Source organism: Ochotona curzoniae, unplaced genomic scaffold (genome assembly GCF_017591425.1).
Source record: "Ochotona curzoniae isolate NIBS_2020 unplaced genomic scaffold, NIBS_Ocur_1.0 contig_1014, whole genome shotgun sequence".
NCBI lineage: Eukaryota > Metazoa > Chordata > Mammalia > Lagomorpha > Ochotonidae > Ochotona > Ochotona curzoniae.
The window spans coordinates 40309342-40329877 of record NW_024464920.1 but is presented as its reverse complement, the minus strand read 5'-3'; the positions used below and the strand labels follow the sequence as shown (position 1 = coordinate 40329877).

The following is a 20536-nucleotide window of genomic DNA, read 5'->3' as shown; positions in this document are numbered from 1 at the left end:
AAACAGCAGTTGTCACACAATAGCTGGCATTGTTACTGCTTATTGTTGTTGCTGTGTTGTTTGTCCTCACCCAGCTGGAAAAGGAAGCAAGGGGAGCAGCCTACTCAGAGAGATCATACACTTGTTGCTCCTTAGCCAGAGGAAGGGGAGGAAGGGCTGTAACACAGGTGTTGCGGGGTTGGGTCTCACCTGAGTGGGTGTGGGCAGAGGGGGCGGAGCTACTGCTAAGGCACTGCCAGCTTTGCAGAAGGCCTTTCTCACAGCTGCCTCAGCTTGCTGTGGCTGCAGTCCCAGGTGGGCTTTGAACAGGACCCATTCCCGTTACAGGTGCCAAAGCACTCTTGGGTGATGCTTATTTACTGCTCTTGGATCTTCCAGCCCTGCATGGTTCGTGCACAGGAGCTGCCTCTTGCCTGCTGTTCCAGCTCCGCCAGCTTGAAGGCAGCTGGTGGCCCTTCTGTGACATGTTCTGCCAACATGTTTCCTGCCATGGTACCACATAGAGCCTGGTGGCAGCCTTGAACAACATGAGTTCCTGTGGATGAGTACCAGGCACTGTGGTGCTAAGGCCCTTATCAGCATTTCCTCCAGTTATACTCAGAGGTCCATCTGTGCCATTATTCAGCCGAGGACAAGCCTGTGCGAGGCTTCGATTCGCAGGGCCAAGAGAACAGGGAATCGAAGGGGCACCTCTTCCTCCTACCTGGTCTTGCCTCATTGGGCCAACAGACAGTTTCACTCCTGACTTTCCCCCAAGTCTTCGTCTATCATCAGGCATCAGGAGAATCTGTGTGCAAGTTGGTGACGGGCAGAGACCCCTGGTGGACTTGGTGCTTGGGTCACGTGACTTTGCAGCCTTGCCTCCTGGCCTGTGCAGGGAGTAGACTGGCCTCTTCCACATAGCCATGTCTGTCCTCTTCTCTTGAAACATGAGTGCCTTTTCCTGGGTCAGTGCAGTCCCTTTCCCCCTGGAAGGCCCTGCCCCAAGGATACCCCTCTGGAAGAGGTGCTCATGGAGTCCCACTTTCACTCCCCTTGCTCTGGTCAGGCTGGAGGCCACTGTAGTCCTGGTCCCATGACATCTCTCTCCAAAGACTGTGCACTTGCTCTCCTGGATTCCTCAGTGACTCACAAGTGGTCCTGTTGCTACACAGGAGTCCTGTGAACCCTGTGATCCTGTCTAATGGGCCAGCACTGGCACAGGACAGGAGGTTTTCAGTTCATTTGAATGTGGTAAGGCAGCATTTCTAAAAAGTGAACAGATTAGTCAGGAGCTCAGTCACTGAGTGAGTGTTTAAGCACTTAAGATGTTACCAGGTAAATAGGACACGGACCGATATCATTCAGTAGAGTTAGATTGGTCCTGCCAGAATAGAGGGGTCATATTAAGGACCATTTTCCAGTGCTAATCATGCTAACCTTATCTTCAATATTGTTTTTGTAGAAAAGCTTATAATATCTAAAAAATGTTGAATATACACACACATGCTTTCTCTTGTATCCAAAGATATAAATCCAGCTGTAAGTGTGTGGTATAGTGCTTAAGTCACTGCTGGGACTCCTGCATCCCATATTGCAATACCAAGTGTGTGTGTGTGTGTTAAAGATTCATTTACTTATTTGGAAGGCAGAGCTACAGAGAGGGGAGCAGGGAGAGACGGACGGAGAGAGAAACAGAGGGACTGTTCCATCTGCTGTTTCAGTTTGCTAATCCTTGACCTCCACCTGCTGGTATCTCGCCTGGGCCCTGGTTCATGTCCTGACTGCTCCACTTCCAAACCAGCTCCCTGCTTGTGGCCTGGAAAAGTAGGAAAAGGAGGATGGCTTGAGTCCGTGTGCACCTGCATCCATGTGAGAGATCTGGAAGAAACTCTTGGTTCTGGCTTTGGATTGGCTCAGCTCCGGCTGTTGTGGCCATTTGGGGAGTGAGCCAATAGATGGAAGATCTGCCTTTTCCAATAAAAATAAATGAATTGTAAAAAGTATACCCAAGGCATACCCATGTGCTTAAAGTCCTTGACTTATATTTCAGATCCTTTTGTCTCCCCTCGGCACCTAACACAGAGCCTTCACATAGTAGTAAGCAATCGGTAAACATTGTTGAGCACAATCTCAATGATTCTAACATAATCGAAATGCAGCTCACATACTTAATTAAGTTAAGCTGTGAGTTGACTTTCTAGGCTATGGAAAGCATTGCTGTTAGGAAATGAAAGCAAGATAGAAGTTGTATGTTATAAAATGTTTTTAGGCTGCTATGCAGTTGATTGCAATTTGGAGTTTTTGCTGCTACATCTTTTGACTGTGGTCTGAATGTCCTATCAACTTGCTTTGCCTTTTCCTGGTTCTTAGTTTAGTTTCCCCTGGTAACATCCAGAATCGAAGCTCTAGGGCTCAGTATTGCGTGTGTGTGTGTGTGTGTGTCGCAGGGGAAGGGGCGGATTTTAGGGTTGGCTTTGTGAGGCTTAACATGCACTGGGACCAAAGACACTAGGTAGAGAGCAGGAGATGCTGTAGCTGTTCCTGCTTGCAGAACTTAGGGTGGTGGCCATAGCCCCTAAACAGGTACCCCATGAAAAGGAGGTGAAGACACTTCATGGATCACGTGACTTCTCTTTATTCCCTTTCATTCCTTTCCAACATGGCATGTTTTTACTTTTGGGAGAATGAGATTAATGCTTTGGATCACACACAAAGTTTCTATATAAAATCAGACCGTATTGGAGACAGCTGGAAGTAGCTAGCATTATCCTTTTGGGATTGAATCTTTTGAGAATGCTCATCACTTGTATCATATGTGTCAGCTGTACAGTTGAGGTCAGTGTTCAGTTTTCCCAACCTCCTCTGCTCCCCAGCCTGTTAGCATATTTTAGAATGATGGAAATGATGTCATCTAATTTGAGCTAATTTCTGTGCTGTAGGTCTTCGGTTCGAAATGGATATTGTTAACGAAGACTCCAATGCCTTGGTCTTTTCACTGCTTGTAAACATGTTCATTGCTTCCATCAGTTTAAAACCATGTGTACTTGTACTAGATGGAATCGAAGAATTGATTGGCATTTATGGGATTTCGGGTCGGAAGGTAACATGTTTTTAAAAGAACACTTGTTTAATTGGTATATTATAGGAAGAAGACCACATTATCGAGCATGTGCATAACATCTTGCCATTGTATTAAGTATTTCTTGTTATAATCAAGGTGACTTTTTGTTACTGCTTTACATATTATTGTAGGAATACTTACATAGTGTTTCCAGTGGGCTGGGGACTGTTTTACCAATTAAAAAAATGAGCACATTTAATATGCACGACATATGAGTACGAGGCTGATCATGCCTTGTTACGGAGGGAACTGAGCACAAAGGTGCTGGGTAATCAGGCAGTGACCTCAGAATCCAGAACGAGCAGCCTGGTTCCAGAGGCTGTGGTCTTCACCCTTGTAGCACACCTGTCTCGTTTTACATGTTGCTAGATTATTTACTGGGTTTCGGTGTTCTTTATGTTTTATAGCTTGTTCACATTTCCACTGATTTGCATATTCTAAGTCCCTTTCATTGGTTATGATTTTAATTTTTCTCTTGTTGGAGATAATGTCGGATGCATTGAGCCTCTACTGCTTCTGTTTCTTAGTAGCAGGCATATTTGGAAGCAGTTCCTTTAAATGTTTTTTTTTTTGGTAAGATTTATTTATTTTTATTACAAAGTCATATATACAGAGAGGAGAGATAGAGAGGAAGATCTTCCGTCTGATGATTCACTCCCCAAGTGAGCGCAGCGGCTGGTGCTATGCCGATCTGGAGCCAGGAGCCAGGACCCTCCTCCAGGTCTTCCACACGGGTGCAGGGTCCCAAAGCATTGGGCCGTCCTCGACTGCTTTCCCAGGCCACAAGCAGGGAGCTGGATGGGAAGTGGAGCTGCCGGGATTAGAACCGGCACCCATATGGGATCCTGGCACGTTCAAGGCGAGGACTTCAGCCGCTAGGCCACGCCGCTGGGCCCTAAATGTTAAAACTATACGTAACTGGGCCGAGCATGGTAGCCTAGTGGCTAAAGTCCTCGCCTTGCACACACCAGGATCCCATATGGCCACTGGTTCGAATCCCAGTAGCCCCGCTTCCCATCCAGCTCCCTGCATGTGGCCTGAGAAAGCAGTCGAAGACGGCCCAAAGCCTTGGGACTCAGGTGGGGTTCCAGGCTCCCAGTTTTGATCTGGCCCAGCCCCATCTGTTGCTGGCAATCAGAGTGAATCAATGGATGGGAGTTGTCTCTGTCTCTACGTTTCAAATATAAATAAATGATTAAAGAATATATTAAAGAAGCGGAGTTTAGGCCTATTTTAGGCAAGCTGGCTTTCAGAAGGGCGACATCTCTGTTGACCTCAGGAGTTGGCCAAAACATTCTAAGATGCAGATGATAAAAAACCATAGTTCCTGAGTCAACACTCCATACAATGCCTGGCTCAGTGAAGGCAGACAAAAATAGGGTAGCTGCTGTTATTAGATAAAGAGGTGGAGGAAAAGGAATGACTGTTAAAAATGTGAGAAATAATCTTATTAGGTGTTTATTCGGTTCCAAAATAAAACTGTTGAACTTGCAAACCAGACCGTGGGTTTGAATCCTAGCATTGCTACTTGCTGGCAGAATGACTAAGATGTTGAATTATGGCTGTGCAAAATGACAGTTCTTTTCCCACTCGAATGATTTAATATGTTCTCAGGTTTTCTTTTATTACTATAGGTCATTCTGTAAAAGTGTGATTTTGTGAAATCACCTGCTTATAGGAACTTGTTAAAAAAAAGAGTCCACATTTGCGCCACCTATATAACACCAATCATAACAGATTGATAGGTGAGTCAAATATGTTTTTTAATCAAATGGTTTCACCACCGAATTGCTTCGTATCCATTACTACTGATAAGTAACCCAACCCCCATTGTAGGCTTCCGTCAAGTGTCTGCCTGCTTTAAATTTGAAAGCCACAGGCAAAGGTATTGTTGAGATGTTTGTGGAAAAGATTTATTTATTTTTTATTAGAAAGATTTACAGAGAGAGAGGAGAGACAGAGAGGTGGCCCCACTAGGCTATTGCACTGGACCCCGTTATTGAAATCTTTGAAGTGTCCGAATTTCTCTGGTTCTTTCCATCAGGCAAGAGATTTTTCCTGGCTGCCACGCTCGCTTTCTCCTCATTGCAAACTTATCATGAGTACGGTCTCCTCCAGCTCGTCCTACAAGGCCCTGTGTGGCCGCCCAGATGTGCGGACCCTGGAACTCATTAGCAGGAAAGAGAAGGGGGCGAAGCTCAAGACCTTTAGACAGCACCTCTTGGTTCCCAGCAACGACGCCTTGCAGCAGAGCAGGCCAACTGTGAAGAGCAGTGTACATAATAATCCTCTAAAAGTCCTGATCCTGGCCAGTGAACTCAAAGACCGCGGACTCCACCGACAGGAGATGCAGTGTCCGAGGGAGTACCTGGAGGCGGCTTCTGTTCAGGAGCTCTGGGGGTTGATTCTGAAACGCTGGATTGAAGACTACAGTTGGACTTGTAAAGAGGCTTCAAGAGAGGGTAGGCCCTGGGCAGGGCTGACAGCCCGTGCACTCACTCTAGCCAGGGAGGGTCTGGCAATGGAGTTGTCAGGGAAAATGCAGGGTGCCTAGTACAATTTGAATTGCAGATAATTACCAAGTCATCTTGGAGAATCATATCTGGAATACATTTACACTAAACATTATTTGAATTATAGACCAATAAAAATAATGTGCAGTATATGCAAAATATCGCACGAGACATGCTCAGGCCAAATGTTCATTGGTTGTTTATCTGAAATTCCAAGTTCACTGGGTGTCCTGTATTGTGATCTCTACGTGTTGACTATAAGGAAAGCTATTTGTAGGAGACACAAGCTTCAGTCACGCTTTCCAGAGGTCTAAGAATGACACCTTTGCCGTTTCTACACCTCCGTTCAGTGTCTTTTGAGTCGAGAGTGCTACCATGACGAAATCTAATCTGGTCAATGCAGGTTAATTTCACCCGTGGAGTTTGCAGAGAAGTCAGTCAAGTGAGAGTTCCGTGCTTCCCCTCTCACTGCTGGGCAGAACTTGGCTCTGATGGCCTTGGTGCTGGGTGACTTTGGTTGCCCGTTACCCCCATGGTCATCTGCTGAGGTGTGGGTGAGCTCAGATGATCTGGGGGCTTGGGGTCCCCAAGTCTGACTTCTAGGAAAACCTGCGCTCCTGACTGTCCCGGGCTGAGCGATCTTTGCTGCCCCCTGCTGACGCAGTCCCTCCTGGCAGAGGAAGCCCTCGCTTCGGCCGCCTGCTGCTTCTGCGCGGAAACGCAGGTCCCCTGGAGGTCCTCCGCTCTAAGTCTGTTGCAAGTTTCAGATTTGTTTCATGATACTTAGTAATTGAGTTTTTCGGAGTCAAACTGTGTTCTCGCAGGTCACTGTTCCTGCCATGAGCTTCAGGGCTGCCCCCCCCCCCGTCCCGTTCCCCCCCCCTTTTTTTTTAAATTTGAAAGGCAGTTACAGAAGAGGAGGAGGAAGGAGAGAGGGCAGGAGGAAGGGAAGGAACTTTCCCGGACCATACAGGGAGCTGTATAGGAAGTAGAACAGCTGGGACATGAACCAGTGCCAATATGGGATCTGGCACTTACAGGTGGAGGATTAGCCTCTTGAACCACAGCTCCAGCACCCTAGACTTTGCATTTCCATACATTTTACTGTTCCTTCCCTCTGGCTGTTCAGGGAGATGGGAACAAGGTGCCTGTGCCCTCAAAGAGTTTTAGGGCACAGTGATTGAGGGCTGAGCTACCTTCCATAGGGAAGCAGAGTCCTCCCCCTGGCAAGGACTGTTCTGTCTCCCACCAGTTCCCAGAGATCTTGGGTGACTCAGGCCTGGGAGCACGGGCTCAGGGGCAGGAGAGCTGAGTCAAGCTGAGTGGAGCCGAGGTAAGCCTCAGGGCAAGCTTCTATTGTTGAGGCTAAAGACTGAAGATTTAGCGTGGCTCCCAGCTTCCAGTGGGAGGAAATGCCTTCAGACTGGCAGATGGCGCTGTCATTTCTTAGTGCTCTGAAGGGTTCTTTTAGAGTTGGGTCGTCCTAAAGCCAGCAAGAAATATAGCTTTGGTGGGAAGATCTAAGTCAAGCTGGTAATAAGGGACCATCTCAAGGGCATCGGTGAACTCGTGGCCAGGGAGGCAGTCCAACAGAAAAGCCCTTACTACCCATAAATGCAAATGGTGTGAGTGGACACCTGGGGGAAGGACTGCCCAGCAGGAAGGCTAGCAGCAGTGACTGGCGGTTTGCATTTGCTGTTCCTGCTCTAGGTGAGATAGCTGTGTAGCACTGTAGATGGGATGGTTGTAACATATGGGCTCTGGAGTCAGGGTCTTTGGCTTCACATCCTTTTTTTTGTTTAAAAAATTTTATTTTAAAGAGACTTACAGAGAGGAGGAGAGACACACAGAGAGGTCTGCCATCTGCTGGTTCACTCCCCAAATGACCACAGTGGCTGGAGCTGAGCCGATCTAGAGCCAGGCCAGGAACTTCCTCAGGACCTCCCACATGATAAAGAGTTCCAAGGCTTTGAATCATCCTTTGGTGCTTTCCCAGGCATAAACAAGGAGCAGGATGGGAATTGGAACAGCTGGGAAATGAACAGTGGCCATATGGGATACCAGCACTCCAAGATGGAGGGTTAACCTGTTGAGCCGCTGTGCTGGTCCCCAAATCCCCTTCTGCATGGACTTCTCTGTGGCTTTCATTTTCTTTGTGTCTTAGACAGGGATAGTTTTTGTGTTTGTCTATAGGCTGATGGAAAGGAGTAAGCTGGTTAAGTAAAACATTGGAATGCTCTCTGACACGTGCTCACTCTGCTGACCTCCCACCCCCTCCTGTTGTCTGCCTAGGGCTGGATGGCTGGGTGGCTGACACTCTGTGCTTGCTGTGCATCTCTCATGGTGGGCTGACCGAAGATGAGCTCCTCCAGATCTTGGACATGCTGGGCTACAACAACCAGTACCAAGTGACTACGTTTCACTGGGCGGCCTTCCGCAACGCCACCAAGCAGTGGGTCCAGGAGAAGCCCAATGGGCTCCTGTACTTCTGGCACCAGTCCCTGCGAGAAGCTGTGGAGCACATGCTGCTTGGTAAGGCCCGAGTGCGGGGGCATACCTGCGGCTAAGTCGGGGGAGGAGTTGCCTCCAGAGCAGAGCCTGAGCTGAGATTTTTAAAATAGAGATGGATTCAGGTAGGAAAGCATCTGCAAGAGCAAGTTAGGACTTGTAGTTGGTTGTGAAGACTTCAGTGGGTGAACAACTCCAGGGTCTAATTCTCCCGAGGCAGGCCATCCTGGTCACACTATGGTTTGTGACCCATTCCTTCCCTGTCCTGTTCGCATTTGACTTTTCATGACTGCTAGAGCTCCAGCCATCAACTATCAGGCAACAGGAAAGGAGAAGAGATAAAGAAGAGCTTGCAGCTGCCTTTTTTTTTTTTTTAAGATTTATTTCTTTTTATCGCAAAGTCAGAGATATACAGAGGAGGAACAGACAGAGAGAAAGATCTTCTGTCTGATGATTCATTTCCCAAGTGGCTGGAGCTGAGCCAATCTGAAGCCAGGGGCCTGGAACCTCTGCCAGGCCTCCCACGTGGGTGTTCGGTCCCAAAGTTTTGGGCTGTCCTCAACTGCTTTCCCATGTTACAAGCAGGGAGCTGGATGGGAAGTGGGGCTGCTGGGATTAGAACTGGTGCCCATATGGGATCCTGGCGCATGCAAGGTGAGGACTTTAGCCACTAGGCCACCATGCTGGGCCCTTGCTGCTGCTTTTTAAGGACCTTTTCCTCAAGTTTCTCACCAACATTTTCACTCACATCTCTGACTTGGAACTTCATTACGTGACCACAGCTGGACCCAAGGGGAGTAGAGGAATAGTGGTTTCAACTGGCTGTGCTGCCACCTTAAGCCAGTGAAGAGTCTGGTCACTAAAGGACATGGAGATTGTGTAGGAATTAGCAATATCCTCCCCAGTTCTGAAATTGAATTCACATCTGCTTCTGGAAGGACTGTTGATCTGCATCTGAGAGACAGGTGTGATCACAGATACGGGCTTGACCTAGAAGCATATCATTCTGTGACAGTTACAGGGAGAACTGCAGCTCTAAGGAACCAGGGACAAAGAAACTTTATAGCCTCTGGGGGGAGGGGGAGTTCAAGCTCCATGCAAATTTCCTTTTACATTTACTGTGATCTCTCTCTTTTTAAATGATTTATTTATTTTTACTGAAAAGGCAGAAATGAGATACAGAAAGATCTCCCATGTACTGGTTCACTCCCCAAATGGCCACAATGGCCAGAGCTGAGCCAGTCTGAAGCCAGTAGTCAGGAGCTTCTTCCAGGTCTCCCACATGTATGCAGGGTCCCAAGGCTTTGGACCATCTTCTGCTGGTTTTCTGGGGCATAAGCAGAGAGCTGAATAGGAAGTGGAGGAGCTGGGACACAAACCAATGTCCATGGAAGACCCTGGTGCTTGCAAGGTAAGGACTGGTCACTGAGCCATCGCACCAGGCTTTACTCTGATTTTTCTAAACCTTCATTTTAAAAAAAATGTAACACCTTTTTTGCTATTTCCCTTCTGCACTGTTGTCCTTCCCAGCATCTCTAAGTTGTATGAGGCAGAGGAGAGAGAGCAGGCTAGGAATGAAGTTGCTTTTAGATGTAATGTCGTGTCTGCTCACTTGCAGGAGGGTGGTTCAGCATGTGCTCAACCTTCCAAGAACAATAGCACTCTTGAAGGTGCGGGGGCTAAAAGGGCACACGAGGCTTAAAATCCTGGGAACATACTGTACCCCTTCAGTGCATGGTGAGCCCAGAAATAAAACTCTGCTGACAGTATTCCCCATTATCAGAATCAGGATGTGAATGCCAGTCTTTGTCAGGGGCACCAGGATGTATAACTATCAGTCACCTGCACGTGACCTGAGCAGGAGAACTGAGTCCACTATACAGTGACGCACAGACAGGCTATGTACTCCTTGGTCTACTGTGACATTTTAGATAAAGAACTGTCTTTTAACTCTCTGTTCCAGTATCATGTCAATCATTATGAGGCAAGCTAGTCTTTTTGAGCTGCATGCCTCTGTTTCTTGCCTTTGGAATTCTTGCTCCGAAGAGCATTGCATTCAATTTGTCACCTCTTTTACCTACTCAGTTACCTAATCTAGGGCATCCTTTGACTCCTGGACTACGTTGGATCAGCCTTTCTTCTCTTGTGAACAAAACTGAGGCTGGTTTGTTCTCATGTACTCGGTATGTGTGTGCACATACATGTGTACATGTGGATCTTAGGATGGAAAAGAATCAGGGCAACCATGGAGGAGAACCAAAAAGCTGAGAGTGCTGTCCCGGCACAAAGGCTGGGCCACGTCTGTTGCTAGACACCTGTTTTTCAGTGCTGTTACTGTGCTGTAGGAGAAGTTACAACAGTTCTGTCTTCTACCTGCCCCTCTTCACACTAAGTCCTAACCTGCTCCAGGTGCTCCTGGGGGTCTGCCATGAGTGCCTCATGTCACCCATCTGCTTGTTGGTCACCAAAGAGTCTCTTCTGGTTTCGGTTGAACAACTCATGTCTGCCTCCGCTGCTGGTGGCCACCATGCAAAAACCAGAGACAATGGCAAGGGCCCGTCCTCTTCCTTTGTCCCTAAGCAGTCAGTCTCTGACAGATTAGGGATTCTGATCTCCCATACTGTGATGGACGTAACAAATCTTTGCTCATTGAATGTTGCATTGCTCCTCAAATGGTCAGAGTAGCAGGGTCTGAGTGTGGCCAAAGCTAGGAGTTTCAACTGAGTCTCCCACATAGGTACAGGAGCCCAAGGATTTGAATCATCTTCCACTGCTTTTGCAGGAGTTTTGGAAGGGAGCTGCATTGTAAGCGGAGCAGCTGGGGCTCAAACTGGTGTCCACATGGGATGCTGGCTTTTATGCCCCAAGGCTTTAAGTGCTATTTCATATGCTTCAAGTCTTGTGTTTACAACACCAGATCTTGGACTCAGGAGCTTATTTGTCCTGGATCTTTCCCTAATTGTGTGTTCCACCTTCCCAGTTTACCACCCATGAGCATGCCTTTGCTCCTTGCGGTGGCATGTGGTGAGTGGGTGGTAGGAGGAACTTTCTTCTCTGTGGGCCTCTTAAGCCCTTCACTGACGCCTGAGTGTACCTGCACAAGTTAGACCAGATGGCCCAGAATCTCTCCACATGGGTAGACATGCTGCAATTCCCTTCAGTAGAGATGCTCAATGGTTATTTGAACAATGGTCTCCCTTTTTGCTATAGTTCTTTTGAAGAGTCACACTTGGTATGCCATCCAGTTGTGTGTTCTGTTCCTCTTGCAAGAAGAAATTCTTTAGGGACCAGCACTGTGGCATAGTAGGTAAAGCTGATGCCTGCAATGCTGATATCCCAGATGGGATGTCCCAGCTGTTCTGTTTCTAGTCCAACTCCCTGCCAGTGACCTGGGAAAAAGAAATGCTAAATAGCTCAAGAATTGCAACCCTTGCTATCCATGTGAGAGACCCAGATGGAGTTCCTGGCTCCTGGCTTCAGCCTGGTCCAGTCAGTGCTGGCTATTGTGGCCATCTGGGAAGTGAGCCAGCAGATGGAAGATTCCTCTCTCTCTCTTTCAAATATTAAAAAAAGAAGAAGAAAAAGAAAAAGAGGGCCTTGCGTGATAGCCTAGAGGCTAAATCTTTGCCTCGGATCTGCTGGGATCCCATATGGGCACTGGTTCATATCCCAACTGCTCCACCTTTCTTTCTTTTTTTTTTTTTTAAAGATTTATTTTTTTATTATTTTTTTTATTGGAAAGGCGGATATACAGAGAGGAGAGACAGAGAGGAAGATCATCCGTCCGATGATTCACTCCCCAAGTGAGCGCAATGGGCAGATACTATGCCGATCCAAAGTCAGGAGCCTCTTCCGGGTCTCCCACGTGGGTGCAGGGTCCCAAAGCTTTGGGCCGTCCTCAACTGCTTTCCCAGGCCACAGGCAGGGAGCTGGAAGGGAAGCAGGGCTGCCAGGATTAGAACCGGCGCCCATATGGGATCCCGGGCGTGCAAGGCAAGGACCTTTAACCACTTGCGCCACCGTGCCGGGCCCTGCTCCACCTTTCATCCAGCTTCCTGCTTGTGACCTAGGAAAGCAGTAGAAGACAGCCCTGCACCCACGTGGGAGACCTGGAAGAAGCTCTTGGCTCCTGGCTTCAGATTGGCTCCTGGCTCCTGCCATTGTAGCCACTTGGGGAGTAAACCAGTGAACAGAAGATCTTTCTGTATCTCCTTCTCTCTGTAGATCTGCTTTTCCAATAATAAAAAAAAAAAAAAAGAAAAAAAAGAGAAGTTGCCAAGCCCCCCAAATGTAAAGATTCTTCTGATTTAGTTTTCCATGATAAATTTCAGTAGAATTTATTTATTCATTTAAATTTGTTTGAAAGACAGAGAGACAGATTATAAACAGAGAGAGAGCTTTCCTCTCTGCTCACTCCTTAAATACCCACAAAAGCTGCAGTGACCCAGCTGAAACCAGGAACTAAGAACTCAACAAGGGCCTCCTGTGCGATGGCAGAGACCACAGTCCTGGGGCCATCACATGCTGCTCTCAGGGTGTGTAGGCTCAGGAAGCAGGAATCAGAAGCAGGGTCAAGATTCAAACCCAAGGACTCCAATATGTGAAGACGATATCCGAGTAGCATCTTAACCATGCTGCTGAACGCCCACCTCTCACCAGGATAGAATTAAGGAAACTCTCTGTTCTTGAGAAGTGTATTTCTGGTCAGCATTATTTATTGCAGCCATTTCTCTTTGGAAATCAGGGTACAGTGATCCCAGCTCCAATATCAAACTTGCCACTTTTCTGTTCAGTAACTTCTTGGCCTATATGAAATCCAGGCAATAGATTCAGTTCTTTCTTTTTTTTAATTAAGAAAATTATTTTATGATGCGGTTCAATAGGTTCTGGAATTTCCCATACCTCTTTCCAAGTCTTCTTCTCCCTCCTCTGCCTCTGCCACTGATTTCCCCTCCAGTAGTACGATGGGTAGTCCTTCAGGAACCATCATTCTGCTATTGAAGTGTTTGCTGACATCGTAGGCATGGACAGTGTCAGAGAGTCCAGCATCCTACTGTCAGGCTATATTCAACAGTTTCACTGGGAGTCCATATTTTGTCTGGACACAAAGGCATACTGTACTATGTCTCTACATCTCGACATAGCAGTCTCTGCTGCACTTCTATTATACATCTCCTTAAATATACAGCCAGAAAACACAATCCACAACAGAGAAAACAACAGAAAATTTACATCAACATGAAGTAAAGCAACAAGCTACAGAGTGACCAATGTATCGCTAAAGTGATGAAAAAGAAGGTAAAAAACTTTCTTGTAGAAATTGATGCTATTGCATGACCCATGAAGTGCTGAATAAGCAACAATAAAAGAAAATGTCAGTGCTCATGAGATGTAGCAAAAACAGTGTTGAAAGGGACATTTACAACATCAGGTGCTTACGAACAGAGGATTCATTTCTCCAAAGAGCAAACCTTCAAGCACTGAAGGTCCATGTGAAGGCTGTAACCATGGCACGTATTTAAAATAGAAACATAGGCCACACATATATCCCTGGGGGAGATGCAATGTGGAAAAACCAGTGCGATCACACATAAGCTTCTCAAATTCTAGGTTACTGATCATGACAGAACTGATTATTTGGCAAATCCAGACTGATACATAAGACAGCACTTTTTGTCCACTTAAGCCGCCTTGATTTTTATGATGACCGCAGAGCTGTCACAGTTTCACTATGTTGCTGTAGTGTTTTCAAGGCCTAAAAAGTTGGCTGCATTGAACTGTAATTACTCTTTAAATAGGTGTGATTACTCCTGTCCGAGAAAGCAGTCCGTATTCATTTCGGAACCCCACAAATCACAAGAAGACCTATTTTCACCATGTCTTGGTGAGATATTTCCAGAGGCAGTCTTCTTTCTGGCGAGTGTATCAAGAGCTGCCCTGGCATATGAAGATGAGTGGGTGCTGCTCAGGCTTGTGCAGCTTTCTCTCCAGCCCTGGGTAAGTCTCCCCAGGCTAAATAAACAAAAAATGTAATTGAAAGTCAGAGACAGAGAGAGATGTTCTACTCGCTGGTTTATTCCCCGGTGCCCCCAATAGCCAGAGTTTGGCCAGAAAGAAGCCAGGGACCTGGAACTCAAGCCAGATTTTCCACAAGATGTGCTTAGATTATCGCCTCCTGCCTCCCAGCGTACCCACTAGCAGGATTATGGCATCAAAATTGAGGCACTCTGACATGGGATGGGGTACCCCAAGTAGTTCCTCCACTGCTGCATAAAAATCTACCCATTAGCATTTTTAAATATAATTGCATTTGTACAGATTTAACTTTTTCCCTCTTATCAGCATGGTTTAGATATCCATGATGCTGTTGAGCAAGATGCATTCATTCATTGAACTGCCAATTTACTCATTCAGCTGAGATCAGCATCTGATACGAGCTTCTGGGATTGATGGGTCCCCTGGGTTGCTTTGTTGTACCTGTTTCCCCTACAAAGTGTTCTTTCTCCTTTTTCGCTTGGTGGAGATGCCCTCTCAGAGTTAAGTGGTCTGCTCAGAGAGGAGGCCAAGGCCAGGGCTGAAGAGGATGGAGTGACTCTGTTCCACTGCTTTCCTCCTCCCGCCCCCCCATCCTTTTCTGCTATTCTTTTCTCCCTATCCTCTTTGGGGCCTTCTGTCCAGCAGGCCCTAAGACCACCGAGGGGTGGGATGACAGTGTTCTTCTGCAGCAGAAACACTGAAGACAAACTGGTGGTGAAGAATGTCTCTGTATTTGAGAGAAATCACAAGCTTACATAGGAGAAGGGGGCCGACAGAAGGGTGGTCCGACAGTACTTGCAGCCAACAACAACATTGTGACTGGCTATCAGATATGTCTGTCTCTCTGAACCCTCCAATGAAAGAAGCACAGGATGCTGTGTCTCAGGGCAAACTCATTACCTGCTGAAAAGCAGGGTGAATGCAACGTTTGACTTCCTAGAGTTGTTTACAAAGGAAGCTCTAGCACAGTTCGTTAAAGGGGCAGAGAAGGGAGACTGGGATACAGCCCGTCGCCCATTGCTTTTGCTGTATGCCCAGTGAATAGGCCATGTTGGGATCTCTGCCAAGAGCACAGTGTGCCGTGTGCCTATGGCTTCCCATATAGGCTAGGCAGGTGGAGATACAGGGGTGATCGCCCACATCATCCCTTCTCTGCCTTTCCCTGCCCTTCCCTCCCATCCCTTTTCCATCCCCTTTTCCTCTCCCTGGTATTCCTTCTCTCCTTCTTACTGCCCCACCTCCCTTTCTTTCCCACCTCTTCATTCTTTCCATTTTATGCATTAGTTCAGCATCTATCTGTTATTGACTTACCTAGCATCCCACACCATATGAGGTCCTGGGGTGCAAAAGTGACTAAGATACAACCCAAGCCCTTAGATACTTTTCTTCTGATGGGGGAAAATCTAGAAGCAAAGAGCTGCTACCCACGGCAGTAAATGCTTCATTAGAACAATGAGGAAATCAGTTATTGAAGCAGACAGAGAAGAGCTCTGCCTGGAAGATCCAGGGGGCGTACCTGGAGGAAGGGACATGCTGGAGAGATGTAAATTGTTTCTGACTGTCAAAGAGGAAAAGGCTGATGTTTATCTGGTGGCCTAAGACAATCATGGTAGGTAAGACATCTCTGAATAAACTGATGAGATGCACAAGTAAAGGAATAGCTTCTGTCAAGGCATGAGACACTAAAATGACTCTACTATTACCTTGTGTCACAAGCATCACAGACTTTATGTCAAGGCTCCAGAGCCCGAGCTTCTGGACCAGGCTGCAGCTCCTGCACTACTGGAAGAACCTCTCGGAAGCCGGATACGATGCATCTTGGGCCTACTTACTCTCCGTGACCAGGATCAAAGCGAATGAGTGTCACAAAGCCCAGAAGAGATATACGTTCTCAGGTATGTGGAGTAGCCTCATTCAGCTGCTCACTTCACTGGCATAGGGAGTGGCCATAATTTGTATTTCATGGTTTCGTAATTTCAGTGTGTGGAGATCTCTAGTTAGGAATGCGTCCTTTTGATTTAGGCAGGAGACACCTTTGGGACTGTTCTGGTGGCTCTGAAAGCATGTCTGTAGTTGCACCCGAGAGGCTGCCTGTTAGTCTCTGGGTTAGCCCGACCCTCAGGAGCCTCGCAGCAGGCAGCCTTGGCCTCCACAGTTACTTTCTCTCTCTCCCTGCCCTCATGTCCGGTCCTGCCCAGGTCCTATAAATTCCCTTCCCACAAAGCCTCTCATCCCATTTTCTCATCTCTCCACACCTGTTACCATAATGATCAAGGTGCACTGCTTCCTGTAGCTCTTTGGGCTGCACTCCCCCTGTACCCTCAGCCATTTGGGGGGTCTCCCAGAAGTCTGCCCAGAACTGTGTGGAATTCCTTTGTACTTTATGGACTAGATTAATTAGATTCCCAGATCATAGCCACAGAAAATGCACTAGCGGTGTCTGGCTGTCTCTTGGGGTCTCCCTCCAGATTTTTTTTCTGCATGATTATGTAATCATGCATGGCCTGAATCAGTCTACTCCCCAGGCACTCCTTGAAGGAAGAGCATGAACTGGATTATTCTCCAAAAAATATGTATTTTCATTTTTCTCCAAAGAATTTTTGGAGAAATGCTGTTTTATATTCTGTAATCCTGGGAGTTGCTTGCTAATTCATCCTGTTCTCCTGTGGGCAAGTGCTTTCACTCCTTCAGAGTAATTCGGCAGTGTGTACTGAGTGCCTGCACCATGCTAGGCATGGTGTTAGATGTCAGGGATACAGCGTTGGATAAGAGAAACACGGTGCCCACCTTCATGGAACTTATGGTCAGGATTTAACAACTGGGGCCAATGCTGTGGCAGGCTGGCATTTCAAATGGGCAACAGTTTGAGGCCAGGCTCGGTCACCTCGGATCCATCTCCCTAGTATACTAGTGTACCTGGGGAAGCTTCGGAGGATGGCATAAATGCTTGGCTGGGGCCCTGTACCTACATGGGAGACCTGGAAGAAGCCCCTGCTCCTGACCAACCCGGTTCTGACCATTGTGTCTACTTGGAGGAATGAACCAGCAAATGGAAGGTTGTGTTCTCTCTCCTTCTCTCTGTCTCTCTCTCTCTCCCTTCCTCCTCTTCTCTCTTTCTCTCTCTTCTGCCTTTCAAATAAAACCAACCAACCAATAAATATTTTTAAAAAGTTAAAAAGCATTGATCCTGAGAGGAGTGGTACAGAGTTGTGGCAAGGAGCTTAGTGTAATGTTGCCTTGAATCTGAAAAAGTGAGGAAGAGGAGCAGAAAGAGGTCTTTGTTGTGAGAGCAGCAAATTTGTAGAACCAAGCGAGTGGCATGCGGATACTCCTGGGGCTACAGCATCAGGTAGGAGCCCACATGGGGAGAGATATGGTACACAGTCAATCCTTACCCTAAGAGTAGTGGGATGCCTCTGGAATTTGAGCAAGATGGCAATACCTTTAGTTTTAAATGACCACTGTGGGGGTGGCGAGAGTTTGGAGCAGTGGTCAGAGTCACTGGGATGTTTGTGTCTCATGTTGGAGTGCCTGATTATTGTCCTCGTTCCTCTGCTTCTGATTCAACTTCCTGCTGATGTGTGTGCTGGGAGGCAGCGCTGAGTTGGATTCCTGCTACCCACATGGGAAACTGGATTGAGTTTGTAGTGATTTACTCTAAGAGGAAATTAGGGAATTAATTCAGGTAGAATATCCCTTATCTGAAATGCTTGGGATGAGAAGAGTTTCAGATTTTAGAATTTTTGGATCTTGCAATATTGCCATAGATTTTACTAGTTGAACATCTATTTTAGTGTGAAAATATGAAATATGAAGTGCTCTGACTTTTTGGATTTAAGGTTTTCAGATTCGGAGCTGTCAGCTTTAATAAATATTCTGGGACTTTTGCCTTTTTTGTATGAAGATCAAAATCAGTTTATCAAAATCCATATACTAGACGGCTAGGATTTTGACTGGAGTAACACTAAATGCTTATATCAAGTTGAGAAGGTTGTATAGCTTAATGGTATTGAGTGTTCTATCAGCAGGGGTTATCTCTTCATTTATTTTAGATTTTTTTTTTGATATGTTTCATCAGTTTTGTGATTTTCTGCATGTGGAACCTTTCTATATTTTGTTTGAGTTATACCAAGATATTTAATTTTGGTGCTATTATAGTTGGTACTATATTTAAAAATTTTAATTACAGTTGTCTATTGTTGGCGTATTGGAAAATAATTGAGTTTTGCACACCAACTTTGTATCTGTCAGCCCCACTATAATTGCTTGTTGGATCCAGGAAATTTTTTTCTCGATTCTTTGTAATTCTCTACATAAACGGTCATATCATTTGTGAACAAAGGCGGTCTTATTCCTTCCTTTGCATTATGTATGCATTTTTCCCTCTGTCATATTGCATTAGCTTGGACCATCAGTGTGATGTTGAGCAAGAATGGGAAGAGGGGCTATTGAAACCTAAATTTGTCACTAGCATCACGATGGTGAATCAAAGCCACCATTATTAATTCTCCTAGGGCCTATTTTAGTAGCTCCCTTATTCGTCTTCCTAATTTAGTTTCTATTTCTATAAAGCCCGTGGTCTACCACATGGTAGATGGAATGAATTTGTAAGCTGTAAACCAGGTAATTTCTTTCCCTAAATCAGGACTGTTCTGATAGCTTGCAGTTGCACTTACAGAGCAACTTCTTAGCTTAGCCTGCATTTCTCATGTAGTCTGGATTTTGTATGCATTAATAGTACTATTTTTTCTTTTCTTTTTTTAAAGATTAAAAAAATGTTTATTGGAAAAGCAGATTTGATTTATACAGAGAAGGAGAGATAGAGAGAAAGATCGTTCACCTGCTGGTTCAGTCCCTGAATGGCTGCAGTGGCCGGAGCTGAGCCAATCTGAAGCCAGGAGCTAGGAGTTTCTACTGGGCCTTCTACTTGGGTGCAGGGTTCCAAGGCTTTGGGCCATCCTCGACTGCTTTCCCAGGCCACAAGCAGGGAGCTGGAGGGGAAGTGGAGCAGCTGGGACATGAACTGGTGCCCATATGCAGTCCCAGTACTTACAAGGTGAGCCATTGAACCATTGTATTAGAGCTGACAGCGCCATCTTGTAAGAGTCCTCTAATGACCTCTGTGTGGCATCCACATCTGCTGTCTACTGTAGCCTTTGGGACCTTGGCACTGGGTGTTCACTTTTTTTTTTCTGACTTGAAAGGCAGATTTTATAGAGAGAGGGAAGGAGAGACAGATCTTCTATCCACTAGTTTTCTCAGGTAAAGCTGAGCTGATTTTGAAGTCAGGATCCAAGAGCTTCTTCCAGGTCTCACTGCTTTCTCAGACCTTGTGCAGGAAGCTAGATCAGAAGTGGAGCAGCTGGAATATGAACTAGTGCCACTAAGGGATGCAGGTGCCACAGATCAAAGATTAGCATGCTGTGTCATTCTCTCTCTCTCTTTTTAAAAAATATTTATTTATTTTTATTGGAAAGGCAGATACACAGAGAGGAAGCTCTTCCATCTGATAGTTCACTCCCAAGCAGCTGCAGCAGCTGGAGTTGAGCCAATCTGAAGCCAGGAGACTCTTCCTCCCACGTGGGTGCAGGGTCCCAAGGCCCTGGCCATCTTCAACTGCTTTCCCAGGCAACAAGCAGGGAGCTGGCTGGGAAGTGGGGCTGCCAGGATTATGGGATCCCGGTGCATGGAAGGTGACAACTTTAGTCGCTAGACCATTGTGCCAGACCCTGTGTATTCCCTCTTAATGAGAATGCCTTTTGATTCATATTGATACAGGCTGAACATCTCTATTCCCACAATCCAAAATCCCAAGTATTGTAAAATACGAAACACTCAGCACCAACATGATACACAGAAGTTTTGGATTTGGGATTTTCAAATTCAGGGTGCTCAACTGGAAAAGTCTATGTGAACATTCCAGAATTTGAAAACCTCTTAAATCTGAAACACTTCTCATCCCAAGCATTTTGGATAAGGGGCCCTTAGCCTGCAGTGCCGGCACTTCTGGATTGCAGCTGGAGTGTTACTTTCTCAGAGTAGCTTCCACAATATGATGTAAGACTATCCTCTGTCATGTGACTGTGTTGTAATTCTTTGCATAGTCTTCATTGCTATGTGATATTGTCTTGATTTATTTTTTATTTTAATTTTCTAAATCTTTCAATTTTCTCCCCGTCCTCTGACCCAAACCTTGTGGGCACTGGAAGTGTTAGTTCCTCTCTTGTTGGGTAAGGAGTGCATCCCTTCCCACTTCTCTATCCCTACCTTGGCCCAAAGGCCCTTGCCCTTCTTCCAGTCTCCTCAGCTCCATGCGTTCTGCTGGCCTGGGTCCTTCACACAACCATTCCCTCTAATCAGAACTCCCAACACTCCC

The 20536-nt window shown here is 46.4% G+C and overlaps 1 protein-coding gene across 1 annotated transcript in view; it reads left to right on the top strand.

The window, feature by feature from the left end:
• Nucleotides 1-20536, top strand: part of LOC121163394 (putative tetratricopeptide repeat protein 41) — a 65457-nt gene that overhangs the window by 12916 nt on the left and 32005 nt on the right. The window contains exons 4-8 of the mRNA XM_040990949.1: nucleotides 2922-3082; nucleotides 5148-5565; nucleotides 7909-8148; nucleotides 13923-14121; nucleotides 15877-16055. Coding sequence (XP_040846883.1) covers nucleotides 2922-3082; nucleotides 5148-5565; nucleotides 7909-8148; nucleotides 13923-14121; nucleotides 15877-16055 — 1197 coding nt within the window. The remainder of the gene's footprint in view (nucleotides 1-2921; nucleotides 3083-5147; nucleotides 5566-7908; nucleotides 8149-13922; nucleotides 14122-15876; nucleotides 16056-20536) is intronic.